Source organism: Megachile rotundata, chromosome 9, assembly GCF_050947335.1.
Source record: "Megachile rotundata isolate GNS110a chromosome 9, iyMegRotu1, whole genome shotgun sequence".
In the NCBI taxonomy this organism is placed as follows: domain Eukaryota; kingdom Metazoa; phylum Arthropoda; class Insecta; order Hymenoptera; family Megachilidae; genus Megachile; species Megachile rotundata.
In genome coordinates this window covers 6463961-6484011 of record NC_134991.1, presented here as the reverse complement: position 1 = coordinate 6484011, position 20051 = coordinate 6463961, and the positions used below count along the sequence as shown (strand labels likewise).

The 20051-nt window shown below is 41.7% G+C and overlaps 1 protein-coding gene across 5 annotated transcripts in view; it reads right to left on the bottom strand.

The window, feature by feature from the left end:
* The window catches only part of LOC100878040 (latrophilin Cirl), an 820007-nt gene that overhangs the window by 254060 nt on the left and 545896 nt on the right, over nt 1-20051 (bottom strand). For all 5 annotated transcript variants that reach the window (XM_076535691.1, XM_076535692.1, XM_076535693.1 and 2 more), the window contains one exon: nt 8352-8474. In XM_076535691.1, the coding sequence (XP_076391806.1) occupies nt 8352-8474 (123 nt within the window). The remainder of the gene's footprint in view (nt 1-8351; nt 8475-20051) is intronic.

The following is a 20051-nucleotide window of genomic DNA, read 5'->3' as shown; positions in this document are numbered from 1 at the left end:
CAGTAATATGAAATATTTGAAATATTTCGTTTGTTCTTGACTCTGAATGGGTTTCAAGGTCATGATATGATACATCGTTGAATTCGTTTCGATACGTCCTTTCATATGATATAAAAAAATATATACCATTCCATTAAAAAAACTGAAGGTTACCTTCATATCTCAAAAAATAGTATAAACACGAAAAAAATATATACTTTTTTATGTTGATTATAAAAAACACTACCGCTTTTGGCTCTTTCATTTTTTTCTCGTACCAGTCGTTTACGAGAAAAACGCTGGCTAGTAAATTTCTGAATACCCTGCATAAATGAGTTCGTTTCGTGATTTAAATGATTACTGTTCGAGATATAAGTGAGTTCGTTTCGTGATTTAGATATGTGATGTTTGCGATGTTCAATGATTCTCTTCGTGATTTAAATATGTGTTGTATGAGATATTATTGTGTTCTGACGTCTTCCGCAAAAGTAGCTGTCGATATTACTTCGGGATCGGTGATTTGGAAGGGGGTGTGTATGTTCATTGGTCGTTGATTTTAAAGAAGTTACCGCCCTCGTACAAGAAATGGTCACCCCTGGAAGTAGCTGCGACCAAGGGGTGACGCACGAGGGATTCCGCGATTTGGGAAAAACCCGTAGCAGGTAATAAGGTGAAAAAGCACTCTGACCCTGATGACGAAGGTTGAAAATAACGGAATTTGAAATTAAACATGCTGGTCCCAAGCAATAAACTTGGATTGCCGACGCGAAAGTAATTTCATCTACCGAAAAATGATCAATGGCTTCATAAACTTATTGCCGGTACGGTCAGTTCGAGATCCTCGGTCTATTGCCTTGTAAACTGTGAAAAGATAGCTGCATCGCGCTCTAAGGCGATGCAACAACATCCTTGCATAGTCAACAACAAAATCATTTACAGAATTTATGCAAAAAAGTAAGAAATATTCCAGGAAAAAAATATTAAATGTGTTTTGAAGTTAGACGAATGTTTTACAGGATGTGTTGTACAGGGTGAGACGAACAGTGACGTGGGGTTGGTGGACGATGGAAGGAGGTATCGTGACGTTGGAAAGCATGGCTTATTCCGGAGTTATTTTTCACGGGGCGTTGAAAAATTGCCGCCACTAAGAAATCGGAAATCGATTACGTCGAGGAATCCGGGATGGGACGACGGCGTCGTAAGAAGAGAAACTGATGGTTACTTCGTCGGAGAAACACTGGGAGCGCCTGAAGATCGATCTTTCTAGCTATGTGTCGGTTATATCGCCAACAAGCGTTACGTTGCCTCCATAAAATTAAAACCGTTTGCGCGAGAGAAGGGGGTGGAAGGGGATGATGCTGTTGATAAGGCTTATGGAAGCTTACAAAATAAGAAAGAGTTGGATATTTATGTAAAAAAGGAAAATATTGTTAGATAATATGGTTATTAGATGGACAACATATAATCAGATGTTTTAATTTTTAATGACATACATTCTGAAATTCTCATAGTTGTGGCATTATAAGTTCTCACATTACCGAAATTCTAACATCCCAAATTTTCAACGATGCGAATACTCTATCTTCCAAATTTCCAACGTAAAAAGCGTATCTCTAATACAACGCCTCCAATTATCACATTTTTTAATTTCTCGCTCCCCAACGTCCCAACTTCAGAAATTTCCAAGTGTGCAACGGCGCAAGTTGCGAAATTTCCAAGTTTCCTGCGGTGGAAATTCGGCCTGGTAAAACGAAGCTAATTCACAAAGCGAAGGTACAGGCGATTAGTCCCTTACCCGCCGTAAAAAGAAACGCGCCACCGAGTGGAAACACAGTGGGGAATTAAAAAAAGTAGTCGGTAAAAAACGAAGAATTCCGAAGGTGGTATGTTCATCGCGATATCGTTAATTGCCAGCTCGCTTCCCGTTTCCAAGTGGCCCGTAAACGATGCAAGCAGCGAGCGTTGGCCGGGTCTCGTGATGCCTCGCTCACGAGTCGGCGTTTCAGCGAGAGGAAACTATTTCTCTAACAGAGCGGTCTAACGCGGCGCGAACTATGCCACGACCCCGATAAAAAGGAAACGATAATCCAGCGCCGAGCGCTCCGCTCAACGACCGTTCTATGGAAATGCCGGCACCGGACGGCCCTTGCACGCGCGAGAGGGACCGAGCGTACAAGGAGGGAACGAGTGAGGCGGAGGATTTTCAATTATGGTCAAAAACTCCGCTGGAAGATCCTGTGCGAATAGAAAACAGCTTGAAACAGCGTTCGAAGCAATTTTTGAGAAGCTTCGCGAAGTGGGTCACGTACGCCGGAAGTAAACGTCGCGAGAATTAAAAGTCCCTTCTGCTCGGCGTCGAACAGCCGAGCACCGCGGAATTCCGCTTCGACGACTTTCTTTTTCTTCTTTTCTCCTTTCCTGCCCGGAGCTCCTTCTTGCCTCCTCTCGCTTGTTTTTCCATCCGAGGTGCTGCAACCACGAGACGCGGAGAAGATCGCGGCAATCTCTTATTTTCCGCGCGACCGATCCATTCGCCGCGAATTGGAAAACGCGAGCGGCAAGAAAACGAAGTTCCGCGCGAATCGGAGCGAGAAGAACCGTGGTCGGGGGTTGATCTCGGAAATTGGAGAAGGTAGCTCGCCACGGGATTTCGTTCGATCGCTCCCCCATCAGGAAAACGGATTTCTCGGTAAACAGTTCGTCAATTATTGCCATTTTTAATGGCTAATTTCCATGTCTCGTAATTTTTTACCATCATGTGAGAAATTTGTTTTATAATATTAAACTGTCAGAACTTTAGCATTTTGCCATAGTTTACTCATTTCAGTGCATTCATTGACTTTTATAAAACATGAAATATATACATGTGTTCCCAGTGTACTCATATGAGTACTAAAGTTTGTAATATGAAGAGATGTATTATTTTTATTATAACAGAAGGTTTTATTTGCTCAATAAATTTGTATTGAATATCTGTACAAGCCCTACTATTATATACTTATTTTTTTTATATAGAATTCAGGTAAATTTTTCAATTTGCGAAATTGACGAAAATGAGTCTTTTTTTGTAGATACGCTTCGTTCGTTGAACTTATGTATAAAATTATGCTTTGTATTAAAAGAAAAATAATCATATAGAGTAATAGTAATAGATTACATGGAGAGTAGTAAAAACGATAATAAGTAAAGTGATTGGCACAACTATTTCGAACAACGTAGTTAGGCGTAATCGAATAGCACTTCGTAATTGAAAAACAGATATCAATTCGACTTCCCATCAGTTTGATTTGATTTAATCGGCTAGACGTCGGCAGGAAATAGAGCACCGTTAACATGGTTCAACCTTTCTAATTACGACTCTGAACGCTAATTCGTCCCGATCGTGTCGCTAACCAGTTGAACTCGAACTGTTCAGACAGCTCGGACCATCTGAATGACTGATTACACCGAACCCATTGAACTCGACGAAAGCGAGCCGACAAAAAAGGAAGAAGAGACGTCTAGCGATTTGCGTTCGTGGTAATCACCGGTGCGTGATTGGAAATTAGATTAGTCACGTTGCGACAACCTTATATAGTCTACCATATTGTTACTACTCATTCTCTTCTACAACCTTTATATTCTAATTATTGTTCATTTACTTTACATATCTATTTATCGATTTTGCAAATGTTTGTAAAATAAATACGTGCAATATCGGTCGTACCAGAATATCAAATTATAACGTTACAAATTTCACGAGAATCTGTATTTATTGTAAGCAAATTGACTCAAGCTTATTTTATTAAACTGTTTGATTTATTAAACAGTGTGTAGTTAAATTTGTGTTTATACGAATTATGTATTAGAGCAGGTTAACGAACGTGTAATATATTGAATTTATATATCAATAAAAATTACAGGTTATGTTATTGCCACAATAAATTCGTGGTAATAAACACTTACAAATAAACGTGTAGTACATTGAATTTATATATCAATAAAATTTGTAGGTTATATCAGATAGGTTAAGATACGATAAATTCAACATAAACACAACTTATGAATTGATTAAACTGATAAAACAAGACAAGACAAGCAAAGAGAAAACATATAAAGCTAGTGAAATTGTCGATAAAACTTTTTCTGAATAAGATTCTCTAAGGAGCGAAATAGGTGTTGATTAATGGAGCCCGCCATTTTAAAGGCCATCGAATTTCAAACGGAGCCAATCGAAAGTCTTTCAACAAATGGTCGATACGGAATGAAAAATACGCAGGACGAGATAAGCCAGCATTAAATTCGTGCCAAATGCCACGGCACGTTGAAGTTCTTTTCGACTGGGAGCGATAAGGGATATAATTCCGGTGTTCGTCGTTGGCGAAGAACGTTGTGCTCAGCTGGAAGCGGAAGTGCGCCGGCTCAACGTCGTTCGCCAACGACTGGCCAAACAACCCCCGGTCTAAAGCTACGACCTCTACCGCGTGTTCTCCCTCTATCGCCGGCTTTTCCAGCTAACCCGGGAAACCGTAACTTGCCGCGAACCTTAGCGTCTAAGATTTGTGGTAACATCGACAACACACGGTGGCCCCAATTTACTGCGCATTACGCTGCTTTTCTCGGTTGTTTCTCCTTCATAGAAATTTCCCTTCTTCGCCCTTTTCGTCCCACCGATCCGCTTCTATCCGCTGCTGTTCGATCGTTTCGCGGAGTTTGTGCGACGAAACGAGTTCCTTGTTAAACTCCTTCTACCCGCTCCTCTTCCGCGGAAAATCTCTTTCCGTCGTATCGGGAGGTTGTATAAAAAAGATTGAATTACCATTCTGTTTCCCTCGTGCTCCCGTAACGGTCTTTTCCCAGAAACTTTGACAAAAGTAGTTCACCGTGGATGTTCGAGAGACACTTTGTTTATAAGGTCTGTCTAGGTGTTTCCGTTTAACAAGATCGATGCTATAACCATCAAGAGGATTGTTCAACCCCTTCCTTTCAATAGTGAATATATTGTTGAAAATCTTAAAAAAATTATCTTTTCATTCTTAGATAATTTGAACGACAGTTTTTGAACACATTTTCTATCGAATTTAACTGTGCACATGTGGGTGAAAATAATTAGGTTGATTGTAATAAATAAGGATCTCAAAATTTAATATTTAACAATTTCATTCGTAATGTTATATCTTCCAATTAAATAAAGCAATTCAACAAACCAATTAAATAACCAATGAACCTTCTCACATAGATGTAATCTCAGAAAAATTTTGTAACGAATTTAAAACTGTATCATGATTAAAGCCGACATTTTTGTATTTGCCGCTTCGTAGATAAATTAATTTATATCAGCAATTTGATCGGGACACGTCGAGGAATAATTATAGCCGGATTACACGGATTCGAAGATAACGAGGGAAATCGTCCGCGCCCTAACAACCGTGAGAAATTTTTAACCGCTGATCATCGAAGGACACCGCCGCAAACGTGATTCCTTCGTCCGCCTCGGGGATGCCGCGCATCCTATAATTACGCACTGTCCACGATGCTTATTATCCCGATATTGTGTCGAGTGTATAATAGGATTACCGATCTATCCTGCATAAATATTAATTGCGCAGGATTCGCCGCGGTGACGTAAGTGGCGGCCGTAAATTGCTGGCCACCGCCTCCCCTTACCCGCGCGTATAAATCTTCGTCGATGGAGGAAGAAAACGGGAGGAAAAAAAAAGAGAGGAAGGGGTTGGTACTCGAAGCAGTCGAAGCGAAGTGGCTCCCTGACGGTGTCCCAGGTGGTCTACGGGGTTGCTGTGTTCCGCTCGAGTAAGACGTACTTCTAGACCTGTCGAGAATAAACGTCTTCTCTGACGCAGGCTAAAATACATGGTAAACTCCTGTACGATATGCCGGGCAATGGAGATGCAACCCCGTTGAAAATATTGAAGAGCAAACGGTCTAACGGAATTGGGGCTATTACGAAGGCAACGATAATTCTGTGAAATTCCTTGTTTTCCTTCTTATGTAACTAGAAATTGTGTTCATTCTATTCTCGTATATTTTCTTATAATTCATATACTATCTCCTTTTTATAACGTGTGGAAATGTTATTTTAGGCATTTTGTTTAATACCCTAAGGGTTCATTCTTGGACTAACAATAAGACATTCGATTTAACTCCTGTTGAAATTTGAACAGTGATTGCACTGTTGGAAATAATAGCTCTTGAAAAGCATCTGTGAATCCAAAGTGATAACACATAAGAAAACTCAGCATCTCGAAGGAGAAATATCGAGCGTGTAGTTATGCCAATAGTCGTCCTAGTATAGCAGGGGAGATTTTTCAGAATCACGGCCAATCGCGGCGAATAAATAAAAGATAAAGCCGCCTTCTGCTAGAAACTCTCACGTCACGATCATTCTCCGGTCCTTTATCTACCTGCTGCCATTTTTCTCCAGCCGTTTCCGTTCCCGTGGCGGAATCAAAGACGGGTCCAAAGCCGTCTGAGCCGTCGATCGCACGCCACACAATGCCAAGAGATTTTGATTTATCTATCGTTCGAGTATCCGCGGTTTTTGCGCGTGGAACGGGGTCGCACAAACACGAGTTCCATCGAGTGCCTCGAGGGTAGCTACGCGGCTCGAACTCCGAAGTAACAGAGAGGGGTCGTGTAGGAGCGAAACGCGGGAACGACGATGGTTGCGTGGATTAGGCGCACCGAAGTGTGTGATAATCGCGAAGGAATAGAGAGAAACTCTTCTCTCCCCTTTGGTGTTCTTCCACGACCCTTCAGAACTCGAAATCGCTCTCGAGACTGCCGCTCGTTAATGCTCGGTTCCGCTTCGACGTGTGTGCAACACGCGGTTCCGAAACTTCGGCTTCGCTGCTTTACGCAACCAACCGGATCTCCACCCTTTTGCGGGACCGTCTCACCTGACATACAACCCCCTTCGTTTTGTTGAAAAATTTCAAACTCGCCGGAATACCATCGTTACGAGTTATCCAACTTTTTGAGAACGAATCATGAGATAAAGTAATTTATTCTCCAACATTTAGGACTTTACACATTTTAGGTAGATAAAGAAATTTATAATGAACCCTGGGGAGATGAAGTTTATCTTGTTAGAATTTGTTCTTCAGTTTATTAGTATTTCATGGGCTGTGAAAATGTACAGAATATCTCATAAATATTTCATAAAAGAATTTATGTTCGATGAAAATACAAATGCTAATAAACATTATCAAACTTATAAACCCAAACATATCTCAAACAAATAAAATTATGTACAAGCATTCAATATATTTTATACGTTATAGTAAAGGAATATATTAATTTGATCTATTGTTTGTCTCCACGACTCATCCCCTATTCTGTAACTACAGCGTGCTTTTAATAATAAAAAAAATCGAAAATTATTTCAAATTAAAAATTAACAAGTAATATTTTGATGAGGTGTCAAATATAATATTTAAACGAAATAACTAACAGAGGGATGATAATACCTAAAGCAATAAACAAAAATGTACAAATTGCCCGTGAGTATAAAAATGGATTTTCAGCGAGTCACCATTTGTCCCAATACATTTCCCAAATATTTAACCGCACTGTAACCCTCTGCTAATGGCTGTTTGGCCTCTAATTACATCGTAACCCCGACAAACGCATCGTCGATTCTTCCCGCAACAATATCACTTCACGCGTGGCTTCTCCTAAATCGATTAACACAGAGAACGAGTTAATTCTCGGTCCTGCGCTGCGTACACAGTTGGTCTCCTAAACCGTCTATCCTGTCGACGGTCCTCGTTCCTTTCGTGAGGGTCTTTCGAGGGTTCGAAGGGACAATCTTCCACGACAGTACGACATAGCGGAGCACCAATGTACACAAGATCCTGAGCTACTTTCGTCCGCTTTATTAAACACATCGTGTTTGCATTCTGATAAACGTTTGACCCATCCTTAAACGGTCGTCGAATTGCGGTTTCGCCAAACTGGATATGCAATGTTTATCCGCTTAAAAACCCACGCTTCGTTGCTATAACACGGTTCTGCGTTCATGTTTGCGATAAATCTGTCTCCCTCGAGTCTCTAAAGCATGAAAATCAATTCTCGCGACGGTCGTTGATTTTTCGACGGAGCTTGTCAAACACGTCCTCGGTGCTAATTATCCTGGCGAAAAGTGCCGCGTACGAGCATCGCTTTGTCCGAATACCATTCGCGTGGAAACATTTCGCGTTCACGTAGATTTTTCAGCAGCTCCGAACACAAGCACGGTCGTGCAGCGCGTAAATATTCGCACGCGCTCCTCGCACGAGGAGGCTTAATTGGCACAAGGACAGAACGGAGGCCCGAGGACAGGTCTTTCGCCAGGAATCGACGCACGCTGAAATCGTAAATACTTTCTCACTCACCTATATTTCGCGCTGCGACGGTGCAACCGCTGGTTAGGAGCCACGCAAACACCAGGCCACTGAGTAGACCTTTCCGTCGACCCTTGCGGCACTCCATCGTGAAGTTCCGAGCTCCGACTACGCCTGCAAACAAACCAACGGACATCGTTAGAGGTGAGAGTAATTGCTACCGCGAGTACGTACACCGCCGATGCTTTTTTTCTGCTCTTATCGAGTACGGCTACTTTCTTCCACTCGTTAGAATAACGATTCGATCCGAGATGAAAGTTATTGCGAATGGATCGAGAGAAGAAACTAAATTACGACCGAGGGGCAAGTTGCATTATTAACCGATTTGATTTGTCTTCGTCAAGATGATCGTACATTGATTGCAACCTTCTCTTTCGTAGATTACTCTCGGATGCGATTAACACTTTCATATTTGATTTTTTACGTCATTATTCTTTATCTCAATTTACCTACCGTTAGATATAAATTACAGTTCTTTGGCGCTTAGAAACGTTCAAGAATCTCGGAATGCCTTGAGGGATGCAATCAATTTTACTTACAAATTTTTATGCAATTTAAATCTCTTAAGTGCAATTTCCATATTTTCTCTTTACACGGAAAAATTAATAGTAGTCGTTCGCACAAATTTTAACATTGATGATAATGTAATAATAAAATAACACATGACATGGTTTAATAAATACGTCAACCCTTAAGCTTCAAACCCAGAAACCCCAAACAAAATATTAATACCAAAAAAAGGGAATAAGTGTAGTAGATCCTTCCTAAATTCCCTTGATCCATCCGGATCATCTCGCACCCCCTTACACGCAGCATGTTTACGCGTGTCCGACATAGCGCATCACTTTTTTTTGCCGAAATTTAAACTCGGTGTCAGCCACCCTCGTGAAATCCCTTTGTCGCGTGGCATTACCGAAGGAAAACATGTTATCCGTGCGATTTCGCGCCTAATCCAACTGGCGCACCTGGTCTCGTCTATCGCCGTTGAAACTCGCAACGATAACGACGACACGTCGTGGATTTTTCCCGGTGTTGTATCGAACGAAACTGGTTTAGAAACCATTCAGCCGCTACATTGCGTTGCATGTTCATCCCTTGAACAGCACATTTTTAAATTGAGAATCTGACTCAGCCCATAGGGTATCTGGCGCGTGTACAAAACTAAAATGGTGGAACTCGTGTTGACATGAAAATGGGAAGAATGGGACATTATGGATATTCAACTGTTACCAGACTTTGCGAATTTTGGCAGTTGAGAAAATTTGGTGCTTGACTTCGAGATTTGGGGATTTTGGAATTTAAAAATTTTCAGGACTTTGAAAAAATTTGAAGTTATTGAAAATTGGAACTTTTAACATTTTTAATTGTGAGACTTGGGGATATGATTTTAGAAATAAAGCAAGGTCTTTGAGACTTTCAAGTGTTAGAGCTTTGAGATCTTGAGGTTTTGAGGTTTTGGAACTATGTAATTTTACAAATTCAAGAGCTTGAGGATATGAGGACCTTGGTATTTTGAAAATTTGAGATTGAAATTTTACAACTTTGGAATGTTAAGACTTTGGATTTGTTAGGATTTGAAAATTGTTGATAAACCTCAAGAATTTGGAATTTTGGAAGATATGACTCATACTAAATCCAATAACAAAAAAATTCTAATGTACCTTCATCCCCTATTTCAACATGTTTATTTTCTTCAATGACCATCCAATCCCCAAACAATTTTTATCAGATCGTAGCGCTAGAAATCAGTTTAATTCATCTGAAGGGGATGTAGGCGCGTTGTTGGCAAGTTATCAGGGGTTAGACGAACGAGCGAATGTTCGCACAGTGAATGTGGGTTAACGAAGGCAAAAAGGAAAACAGTTTTCGCATCAGCGTTTCGGCATTTAGCGGGCGCCACACAATGGGACGCCGTCGAATGAAAACATTCGAGCCGACGCCGGCAGAGGAACGGAGAAAGAATACAGAAAGCGAAACGAAGCGGCAGCAAAGAGAAAAAGGGCTTCGAAAAACAGAGGGACGGAAATAGAGCGAGGCAACGCCAATACCGTGTTTCCCTCGCCGCGCCCGTTCGCCGTGCAACTGGGGAATCCTAGGGCAGAAACTATTTATTTCCATTCGACAGCGTGCCGCTTATGTTTTAATTTCTTTTTCTTTTTTTTTACCTATACCGACGAAATCTGAAGCGTTGGTTACGCGAAACACCCTCGGGGAACGTTCCAAAAACGAGCTCGCGATTCCATCGTACACGCGATCATCTTCGTTGCTTTTCGATTGGATGTTTCGATTAAAAATATTGGTTCTTTGTTCCGATGCTTGTTTTTGATATCGCAGCGGGGTGAAATGCTCCCGTAGGAGATTTTAAAAATGAAACAGAACAGATATTCCCATGATAATTACAGAAAATGAAATAAAATGTTCATTGAGGTAGGTCTTTTTCTGACGGTATTTGAACACTGATATTTATACATTTATCTATTTTTATTTCGAGCTTTTAGAAATATTGACTTGTGTACACGTATTGTGTGCATGTTTATTTGTTAAAAGAAAATGTTGTGCACACTATAAATCTACTTGTACATTAGAATAAAAAGATGCGAAAGAAGTTGTTTGAAAGAAATGATATGGTCGTAAAGTTCGTACTTTAACATATGAGCTAAAAGAATATATCAAATAATACATTCTGAGTGCTACCAATTACAATCCGATCAGTGCGACCCAGTATTACTTTTCACATTATCACCTAATAGCCTTCAGATCTGAATGAGTCCTCCAACCAACCGATCTAAATTAGTCCTTTAACTGCCTATTGATGCGAATGATCCTCCTAATAGCCTACCGATCCCCAATTAGTCTAAGTTCTGCGCAAACTCGAAATTCTGTCAGTAACCAGCCTACAAAGATTTAGCTAGCAGGGAGTTAGACAATGTTCAAAAGAACTAACGACCGAGATATCTGGAGCGAAGCCAGCATTCTCAAATGCAGGCTGCGTGAATTTTTCCAATGGGCTTAATTAAGTCGCGTGGCCGCCACGCAATACCCTTTCCTTGGCTTTGTTTCTCTTCGAGAATATCCACAGCGGAGTGCATTCGAGCAAGCGTTCTCTCTGTCTGGTCACCGTGTCCATTCAATGGCGCTTAATACGAGCCGGCAGGATAAACGTGCAATCGCGTAGCACCGTGATTATCACGGAAACATCTGTAAACTCTCGGAGTAACAATGATAATTGAATGCGTTAGGTCCGGCGAGCAGAGACAGAGAACGGGTCTTGGTTGGGCCAGGCGCATAAGAGAAGCGCACGCACGCGGTGCACACGTTCCGACGCATTACGCATAATTAATCCGGCGATGCTTATCTCTTCTAACCTTGTATCAGCGCGCTCGCTCGCGTGAATAGAATCTGCTCCGCACGATCCTCCTTTCATCGACGTTGCGGCTACGTTCTCGTCTCTCTTCTCCTACCTCTCTTCTTGCAAATTCTTGTTAAAAATCGACGAAAACGCTCGCGATAAACTTGCTCGCTGATCGTTCAATCGTGTCACTCGTCGAGGTTTTGATTTACGAGTTCGCTCCGAGACCCTGCTATCCAATTTGACTTGCTTTGATTTATGAAGCCGTGCATGATTCTTCTAGTTGGAATTTCATTTCTCATGTGTCTCGAGGAGGAGAACGATAGTTGACTTTTCTCGCTTTTACAACTTCTTTCTCAGATGTATGATCCATTCAATTTTAGCGTACAAGTTTCAAGAAGCCAGATTTCGTATAATCAAACTTTTGGCCATTAGCCTTTTAAATCTGGGAGATGATATCGTTGCATGTAGGAGAGACGTGCAGACGTCTCAAGTCATTGCAAAGTTATTGAGATTGAGCTGTCTGGTAAGATCCAGACAGTGCGAAATACTATGATACTACAGTGATCAGTGTTCTGTCTCCATTTAGACGGCATTTAAACTAGCAATTACTCTGTACCTGAATTACTCTGTAAATCGAAGAATGAATTAATAAATTCCAGTGAAATCTACAAATTTGACTATATGTTTAATGAAGAGAAAACAGGAATAAGAGATAAACGCATCGAACAAAGAATTCGCGTGCACTTGCGCTTTCTTTCGCCGAACCTTATTGTCCGCCTCGGTCGTTCGAGCTAATTACATTCCCACGAAACGCGTACGCGACCAGCATAATTGCGATAAACGTGGTGACAATGCGATTCCGATCTCGGAAGTTCAGCGAGCACAGAGAATCCCTCGGCTCGCGCGTATTCGATACAATTGGATGGCTACCGGAGTCAGCGTAATCTCAGCCGCCCGATTTTTCCCGCCAATGAATGCGATTCCTTGGAAACGAAGCCGGCTCTCGGAGAACCGACTGGCTTTCGTATTTTTTGAAGATCGGTAATCGAGCTTGGTCGAACCGCTCGCAGAACGCATTCCCGACGATGCGGTTTTCTTCGCCGAGAATTCTGAGAATCCACCATCGCTTATCGACCCGTCGCATCGTTTCGCCCCGTTTCGATTCGCGGACCGATCCCCGTTCTATTTGTCCTCCATCTTTTTATTTCCTCGATAACGATAAGTAAAAGTGGAGAACGATAATTGAAGGGAATGTTCTGAATATTTGTATGAAATGAGATAGGAATGGAGGAACATTTTGACGAATGGGGACAGCTGAGCAAAGAAAATACACCTGCTAGAATACACCTGCTAGATAAATATTGAGATTATCAACATTTTGCTGCAAATTATTAATTGTAGAGTCAGTCTTTAATTCAATGAGTATGATGTTATCTTGCGATGAGTATGTCTAGGTACACTATTGTTAACATGTTTGCTGCATGAACTTCAACAAAACGGACGTAGTTGATTAAATAAGATCGTTTTTATTAAAAAAACGTCTTATTTTTCAAAGAATCATCTCTTTTTCGGTTTCACTAGTACATCGCATACAAATTCTATAAAACATGTCGCAGTGTGAAAATAACAGGCATGCAATTTTTCCTTTGTGAAACGAATTCCAGTATTATTTCCTATGCCCATGACAATGAACGATACTCAAAAAGTATTGCATCCCATCAACCACTCAGACGTCCATTCTTCGAAAGTAGATGAAACTCTTGAACAGGATTTTTCATCAAATACGTCCATCATCCTATATCGAACGAAATAAAACCTTCGTTGCGCAACTACAATAGAATTCGTAATTGGTCATCGAGATTCTGGTGAAACGGTAGAGGAAGAACGTTCGCCAAAGCCAGCCAGCAAACCGGAACATCGAAATCCATACATACGCAGTTAAAACGCGGTAGAACGAAGCAATCGTGATAACACGGCCGATCGAACGCGATTCGGGGATAATTCGCGGGGCCACTTAAAATCCTTTCGACGCCTGTTCTCCCGTTGAATACCGAATCGAGCCGCGGCCAACTAGCTCGCTTTGTTCGGGGCTGTCGCGATTTCGCGACGATTTCGAGCACGAAACGCGCTAATCTCCTCGCGGAACCCTACGCGAGCCAAGTCATCCGTGGCGTGTCTGTTCCAGACACGAAAACCGCGGCCCCGACGCGAAATTATTTGTTGGAAATCACATTATCGTATCGACGGGGGCCCGGCCACTATCGACGCTCGACGGATTTGCAGCTTTCAATTTTACACCCAGACGCATTTTAACGCGGCCGCGGAAACCCCGAACGCGATCGCAGATCCCCTGTGCAATTAAAAATAATTGCGTATTCGCGTGCTATGCCGAATCGCTCGCCGTTTTGCGAGCGTGTTCGCGCCGACAGCACGGCCGCCGCCAGCTGCTCGATGATGAGTTTTGTTTCGTCGATGGATGCGGCACCACGCGACTCGATTACCCGGCTATTTATTTCCTCTGTTATTGCGCTGCCCATTCGGATTGAAATAATCTATGATTGCAATCTTTTTTTTAATCATACAAAATATAATATATTTCTCTTCAAATAATATTAAATCGATCCAATGATACAGTTCTCAAAACTATGACTTTTAAATATACGAATTTAACGAAGTTGTTACCGATAAAAATTGTCACTGAACCTATCACGATAAACTAGCAGTTACTCGGTCTATGATTAATTAATATTTTAATTACGATTTTCAATTTACTACAAATTGTGACCAACATTCTCAAAAGTATTCCAGATGTTCGTTTACAAATTTTGACTATAATTATTCACCCCTTGGCTTACAATATCGTCTCCCCCACTTAACTGCTGAAATGCGACGAATCACATTTTCACCATGATTCAATTTCGAGTTTAATTTCAATTCCCTCCACCAATGATCGCCATATAGAAAACGTCCCTAACATTTGAAATTCTTTATCTGTCTTAATTTTACAACAACAATTAAATCGCCCTATCGAACGCACTCATCGAGAAAATCATAAGTTAAGGGGTTAATTATCTTATAACTACTATTAAAGTACATCTGTGACGAGAAATCATTATCATTTAATAATAAAGCTAATAAGTTGATTCAGCCATTTGGCTAGCAGATCCGTAATATAGTCCAAATATTTCTTCATAAACTGAACCGTTCGTTTGGCAGAGAAAACTAATTTTATAAATTTTGATTCAGTAAAGTAATTGGATTTCCAAGCAGTTTCTCGTTTAACGACACTCACTTAAAAGCGGTCGCTCGCTTTTCGTCTATTCGTTCGTCGAGGGAACAGTCACGCGTTTATGGAAGCCATAATAACCTGGCAGACGTAAGAATTACCGGACGTGGCATGCAAGAGCGACATAAAATCGTACGCGTCTCGTTGCTTTTGATGCTCTTCTCACTACGGTTGCAAATGAACCGTTGTATACTCTCTCCCGATGACCGTAAAGAACGCGTTGCAATATGGACACTGCGCGTGCCAACACAAAAACTTCCCAGCTTTGTTAATAATACGTGACATCAAAACTTACAATTATCATTTGCATCAGCTTTCACGAGATACCGTTCCAATTCTCTCGTTTATACAGTTACTATTGATAAATATTTATGACGATCTTGTTAGACAATTTCTTTTAATATCTCTCTTAAAATTTACATTAAAACAATATAGAGTCTGTTATTAATATTAGTGTCATTAAAGCTCTTGCAAATACGTTGCGCAGTCTGCAACGTGAGAAGGTAAATATATAATAATTTTGTCAGACGAAGTATTCGCGAATCAATATGCATTATAAATCTGTGTCCGTATTTAAAATCAAGCTACAAATAGGATGAAAGCTTGTCGAACTCGGTGTAGACGGCACTGAATAGTTAACTGGCCATCTATCGCACCAAACATCCATCAAAGATAGTCGTTCGAAGAATCGGAATTTAACGAATCGTATAAAGGTCACGTATGACGTCAATTGACTAAAAAAGTTCATATGTGTCAGGATATATGTCACCGTCACAATATATGGAAGGTGTTAAACCAAGCCTCAGTCGATCGAGAGTTAAACAACCCCCAAAATCGTGGTTGTTTCCGAATCACGGTGCAACCCAGAGGGAGGTTTTTCGTTCGCGTAAACGCAACGCGTGCCATCCCGCCGACGACGTGTTCTCCTCCCTTTTTCGCTATCATAACGTCTTCGTTCTGCTGCATCGCGACATGTATGCACGTCACGAAGTGCAAGCTGCCAAGCAGGCAGCCGCGTGCACGTGCACCGCGGCAGAAAGCCGCGAGAGGACAATTGGGAACGGGGTCACGTCAGGGGGAACAAGATGCAGCGGAATAAAAAGAAGCCTCCTCCGCGGCGAGATGTATTGCGACTAAATTTTATTTTCGCATGAAAACCCCCGCCGGCTGCATGCCACCGAGATCACAGCGTCGGCGGTGAACCATTCAAATGTCTCTGCGCGCTTTGGCTACGTGAAAACCGCGGGAAAAAAGAGGTCGGGTTACGTAAAATCGTGATAACCTCGTCTAGCCCGGATCTGGCACACGCCCGCTTAGAAATCGCTTTCTAGGAACCCTTTGTCGTTTCTTTAGTCTTTGGCAAGTTATTTTCAAGTCATTTGCAAGTTTAAGTCATTTTTAAATTATTTCCAAATTTCTCTTATAAGTCGCATTTAGCTCTTTAAGGGCGGCAGTATGAAATTAAGAGTAGATTTTATTAAATGATGCTTTTCATCAGCTTGTTTGTTTTAATGAAAATCTTGAAATACATCTTTTAATTCCGTAGCAGTACAGTTATTGTTGAAGCATTGAACATGTAGCAGTGTGCAGCAATGCTATATAAACAATGCTGAATAATATGACATGAAGCATGGAGGATATTCTGTGTATAATATTATATGGGCAATTAACAGCTGAAAACAATCTTTTGTCACAAGATGCAATGCAATCTTTCACTCGAGAAACATAATGAACCAATGTGCTTCGCATTGTTAATTCATTTAGTTGGAATAATTCATGAAATTGGCCAGTGTACACGAGACGAAGGAAGATGGAACGAATCGAGGAGAATGCGAGAAGGCTTGAATGAAGCAACGAGGGTAGAAGGGACGGGGAGAATTCTCTTACAGATTGGCGGACAAGGGGCGCAAGACGAGAAGAGCCGAGGGTGTAGCACGGCATTTGAGTGGCACGGGGAAGCGACACGATGGAATTTCAGAAATTGCGCTTGACATTTTCGCGTGCATCGGTATATATACCTGCACCCGTCTCACCCTCGTCACCGCCCACCCCTGCACACTTTCGTTGCAGCCTTCTATTTCCACTTGCTGAGGCGTCTACGATCGAAACACGCTGAAATATATCGATGTCGGAATAATTGACGTACACTTTCCAAAACTGAACCTCCAAAATAATTACATATATTTTTATATATAATTTATGTACAAATCTCCGTAATGATATGCAATAAATTCAGATGCAACTCATTTATAAATTGAAGTAAACTTATGTATAAATTTTCATGGGAGAATGTATGAGTTTTCAAACAACCCTCTACTCATTAGCATATTATCGTTAATGAGTTCATTCTCTTGATTGAAAAAAGAAGTGTCAACTACGGAGGCAAGTAGCTGAAATGAGCCGTGTGAAGAAAGAATTTTAGAGAATTACAGAATGGTATTGGAGAATAAATTTCCAATTTAATAACTTCGGTAAATATTGCAGACGACTGACCCAGCTCTCGACATTGTTCACTTTTACCAGATTGGTTGGCCGGAGTGCAGCAAGGTTTGCGCTTTCGTCGAGAAGCTCGGGCGGAAATCGACAGTTCGAAAATACGATTGCCGGAATCGAAGAGAAAGGAAGGAATTTAGTGGACGACATGGCCACGAACGGTTCCTGGCTCGTACGTATCAGAAATCGGATGTTATTGCAGGTTGCACGAATGAAAACTGCAAAGTGCTGCTCTCGATTATCGAGACGTTGGAGCGTTTCTGGCCGGGACAGAACGCGTTCTGGTGTTTTTTATCGTCTCTTTCGCCGACGCTAGACGTAGCACGATTCCGAAACGTACAATATTATATCGAATCGCGCGATTCCTTGAATAGAAGCGACGCTGTTCGCCGAAGCGGATGCTTTCCTCGTTCGGATAATCTTGGGAAAAGCTGGCAGATTACTTCTATTCTGAAGCAGAAGAATGACGTACATGTATCGCGGAAAGCTACCGGCAAACGGTGCACGCGTTTCAACGGCGATACAACCGATAAAACGTAAACTTGGCGAAAAATACGAAAAAGCGCGTTGTTCGTGGAGGAACAAACGAACGAGTCGAGACGACACAACGAGAGGACATAAAGTGCTCACGAGTGAGTACCGTGAAACGCTGATAATTTCAAAGAGAACCAAGCAACGCGCGGGATACGAGCGTAAAAAGAAGGAAAACCGAGGGGCAAAAAGGGGTGAGAAGAAGAGAAGAACGAAAAGATCGTTCTCATCGTCAATGGCGAATACTTGAAGTTCCAGAGTGGTCGAGCGTGGCTCGACGTCGAGGAAAATAAATAGAATCGAGCAGTCCGCTCGAAAAGAGAACGTAGCCGGGACAAAGAAACAATTAAAAGAACACACGATGCTTCCGGCTCGCGAGATAAAATAATTAAACCCGCTGCCGGTAACGGCTCTGTATCGTTCCGTGAGCTTTTATTCGGGCGCGTTTTCACGGAGCTACCCGATTCGACGACGGAGAAAATACTCCCGAACGAAATTATTAAAAACCGTGCACGAGCTTCGCGCGAATAGAGAGAGTTAGAGGTACGGAACAAAAAGGACTAGACCAGTGGTTCCCAAACGGCTCTTTAAGTGCTACTTGCGAATTTTTCAACATGTAAATTTCGAATTAGCATATTTGAAAAGCTAAAAATTTAGAAATTGAAGAATTCAGAATATTATGTCCCCAATAATGAAAAAACAAATGGTCCTTGTACTTCAAAGATGAACATCAACAATAGCCAACAAGTAAGGCAGTAAATCTACCCAAGTGACTCGAGACGTCCCAAAAATTCAGACTTCGACGTCGTTCCCTAAACGATATCCATTTCAGACGAAAAGCTTGCAGCTCTGATAAACGAGAAGAGGTTTAAAGCGCAGAGTCGGGCACAGAAGGATAGAACAAGCGACTGAGCTCGCAGTAGGAAACGCGAGGACATTTTTCAAAGAGCCTGTGAAGTGGTGGATCGGCACAAGAGAAAGAGAGAGAGTTAAGCGAGAAATAGGAGGTCGAAGGTGGCTTAACTCGCGTTATTCTTGTCGTCGCTCAGAGCAAACGCGTCATTGACGTAGCTTCTTTTTCTCTTCAAAGGTTCTTTCACCTTGCCACCCCTTTCTAGCGTTACCTCTTTCGGCCCTCGTGTTCCTCCAACGACCGACGGAAATATCATAGACTAAGGTGGCCACGAGACGGACCAAGAAACCGAGAAAAGATGAGAAATCCTCGAGAAAGAGAGACGGGAGAATTCTCGCGCTCGTATATATCCAGCCGAGGCTTTATCTGGCCGGTCTTCTTGGGCCGACGAGATTTATCGGTGATACCGTTTTGCCCTGCTCGTATCACGCACAAGGTAATAGCGAATAATGCCGAGCAGTTAGAGAGACCCTACCGTTGCCGTTCTTAAGTGAAAAGTGAGCCCTCGTTTCGTGGAGGAGACCTAAGCCGGGATCGCGTACGCCGAACACGGAGATCGGGGGAGAATTTTCTAAAAGGGGCCGGAATAATACAATCGTTACCTCGTGCTTTTTTCGTCCCATTTCTTTGCCTTTCCGGCAATATTTCCACTAACGTGCTACGACGCCACGATTCACCCTCGCCGTTTGTATCAATTCAGTCGCGTTTGCTTCGATGCTCTGCCCCAGTGTTTCTCAACCACTTTCGGATCGTAACATCAATTTTATAATATTCAAATTAGCTGCTCCCTTGTAAGCTGAGGTGAATTTAATGAGGCAAGGAAAATTACAAATACGTATCTCAGAATATAGTTTTATATTCTTAATGTATAAGGATAATAATGTCAGGGTACTTTACATAACCCCTAAGTGTTCATGTATATTCACTGCCATTTCTCTTTCAAAATTTGATCAAGATTACTCCTACATCTTATTAAGGTTATTTTAGATCCTCGGGACTTTATGAGATCTTGGTCGATGATCGGTTAAGCACGTATTAAAATACGCAGGATCAGATATTGAGAAATACGTGACAAGGTTTTTATGTATTCCTTTCCCTTCGTTACACGCATAATGT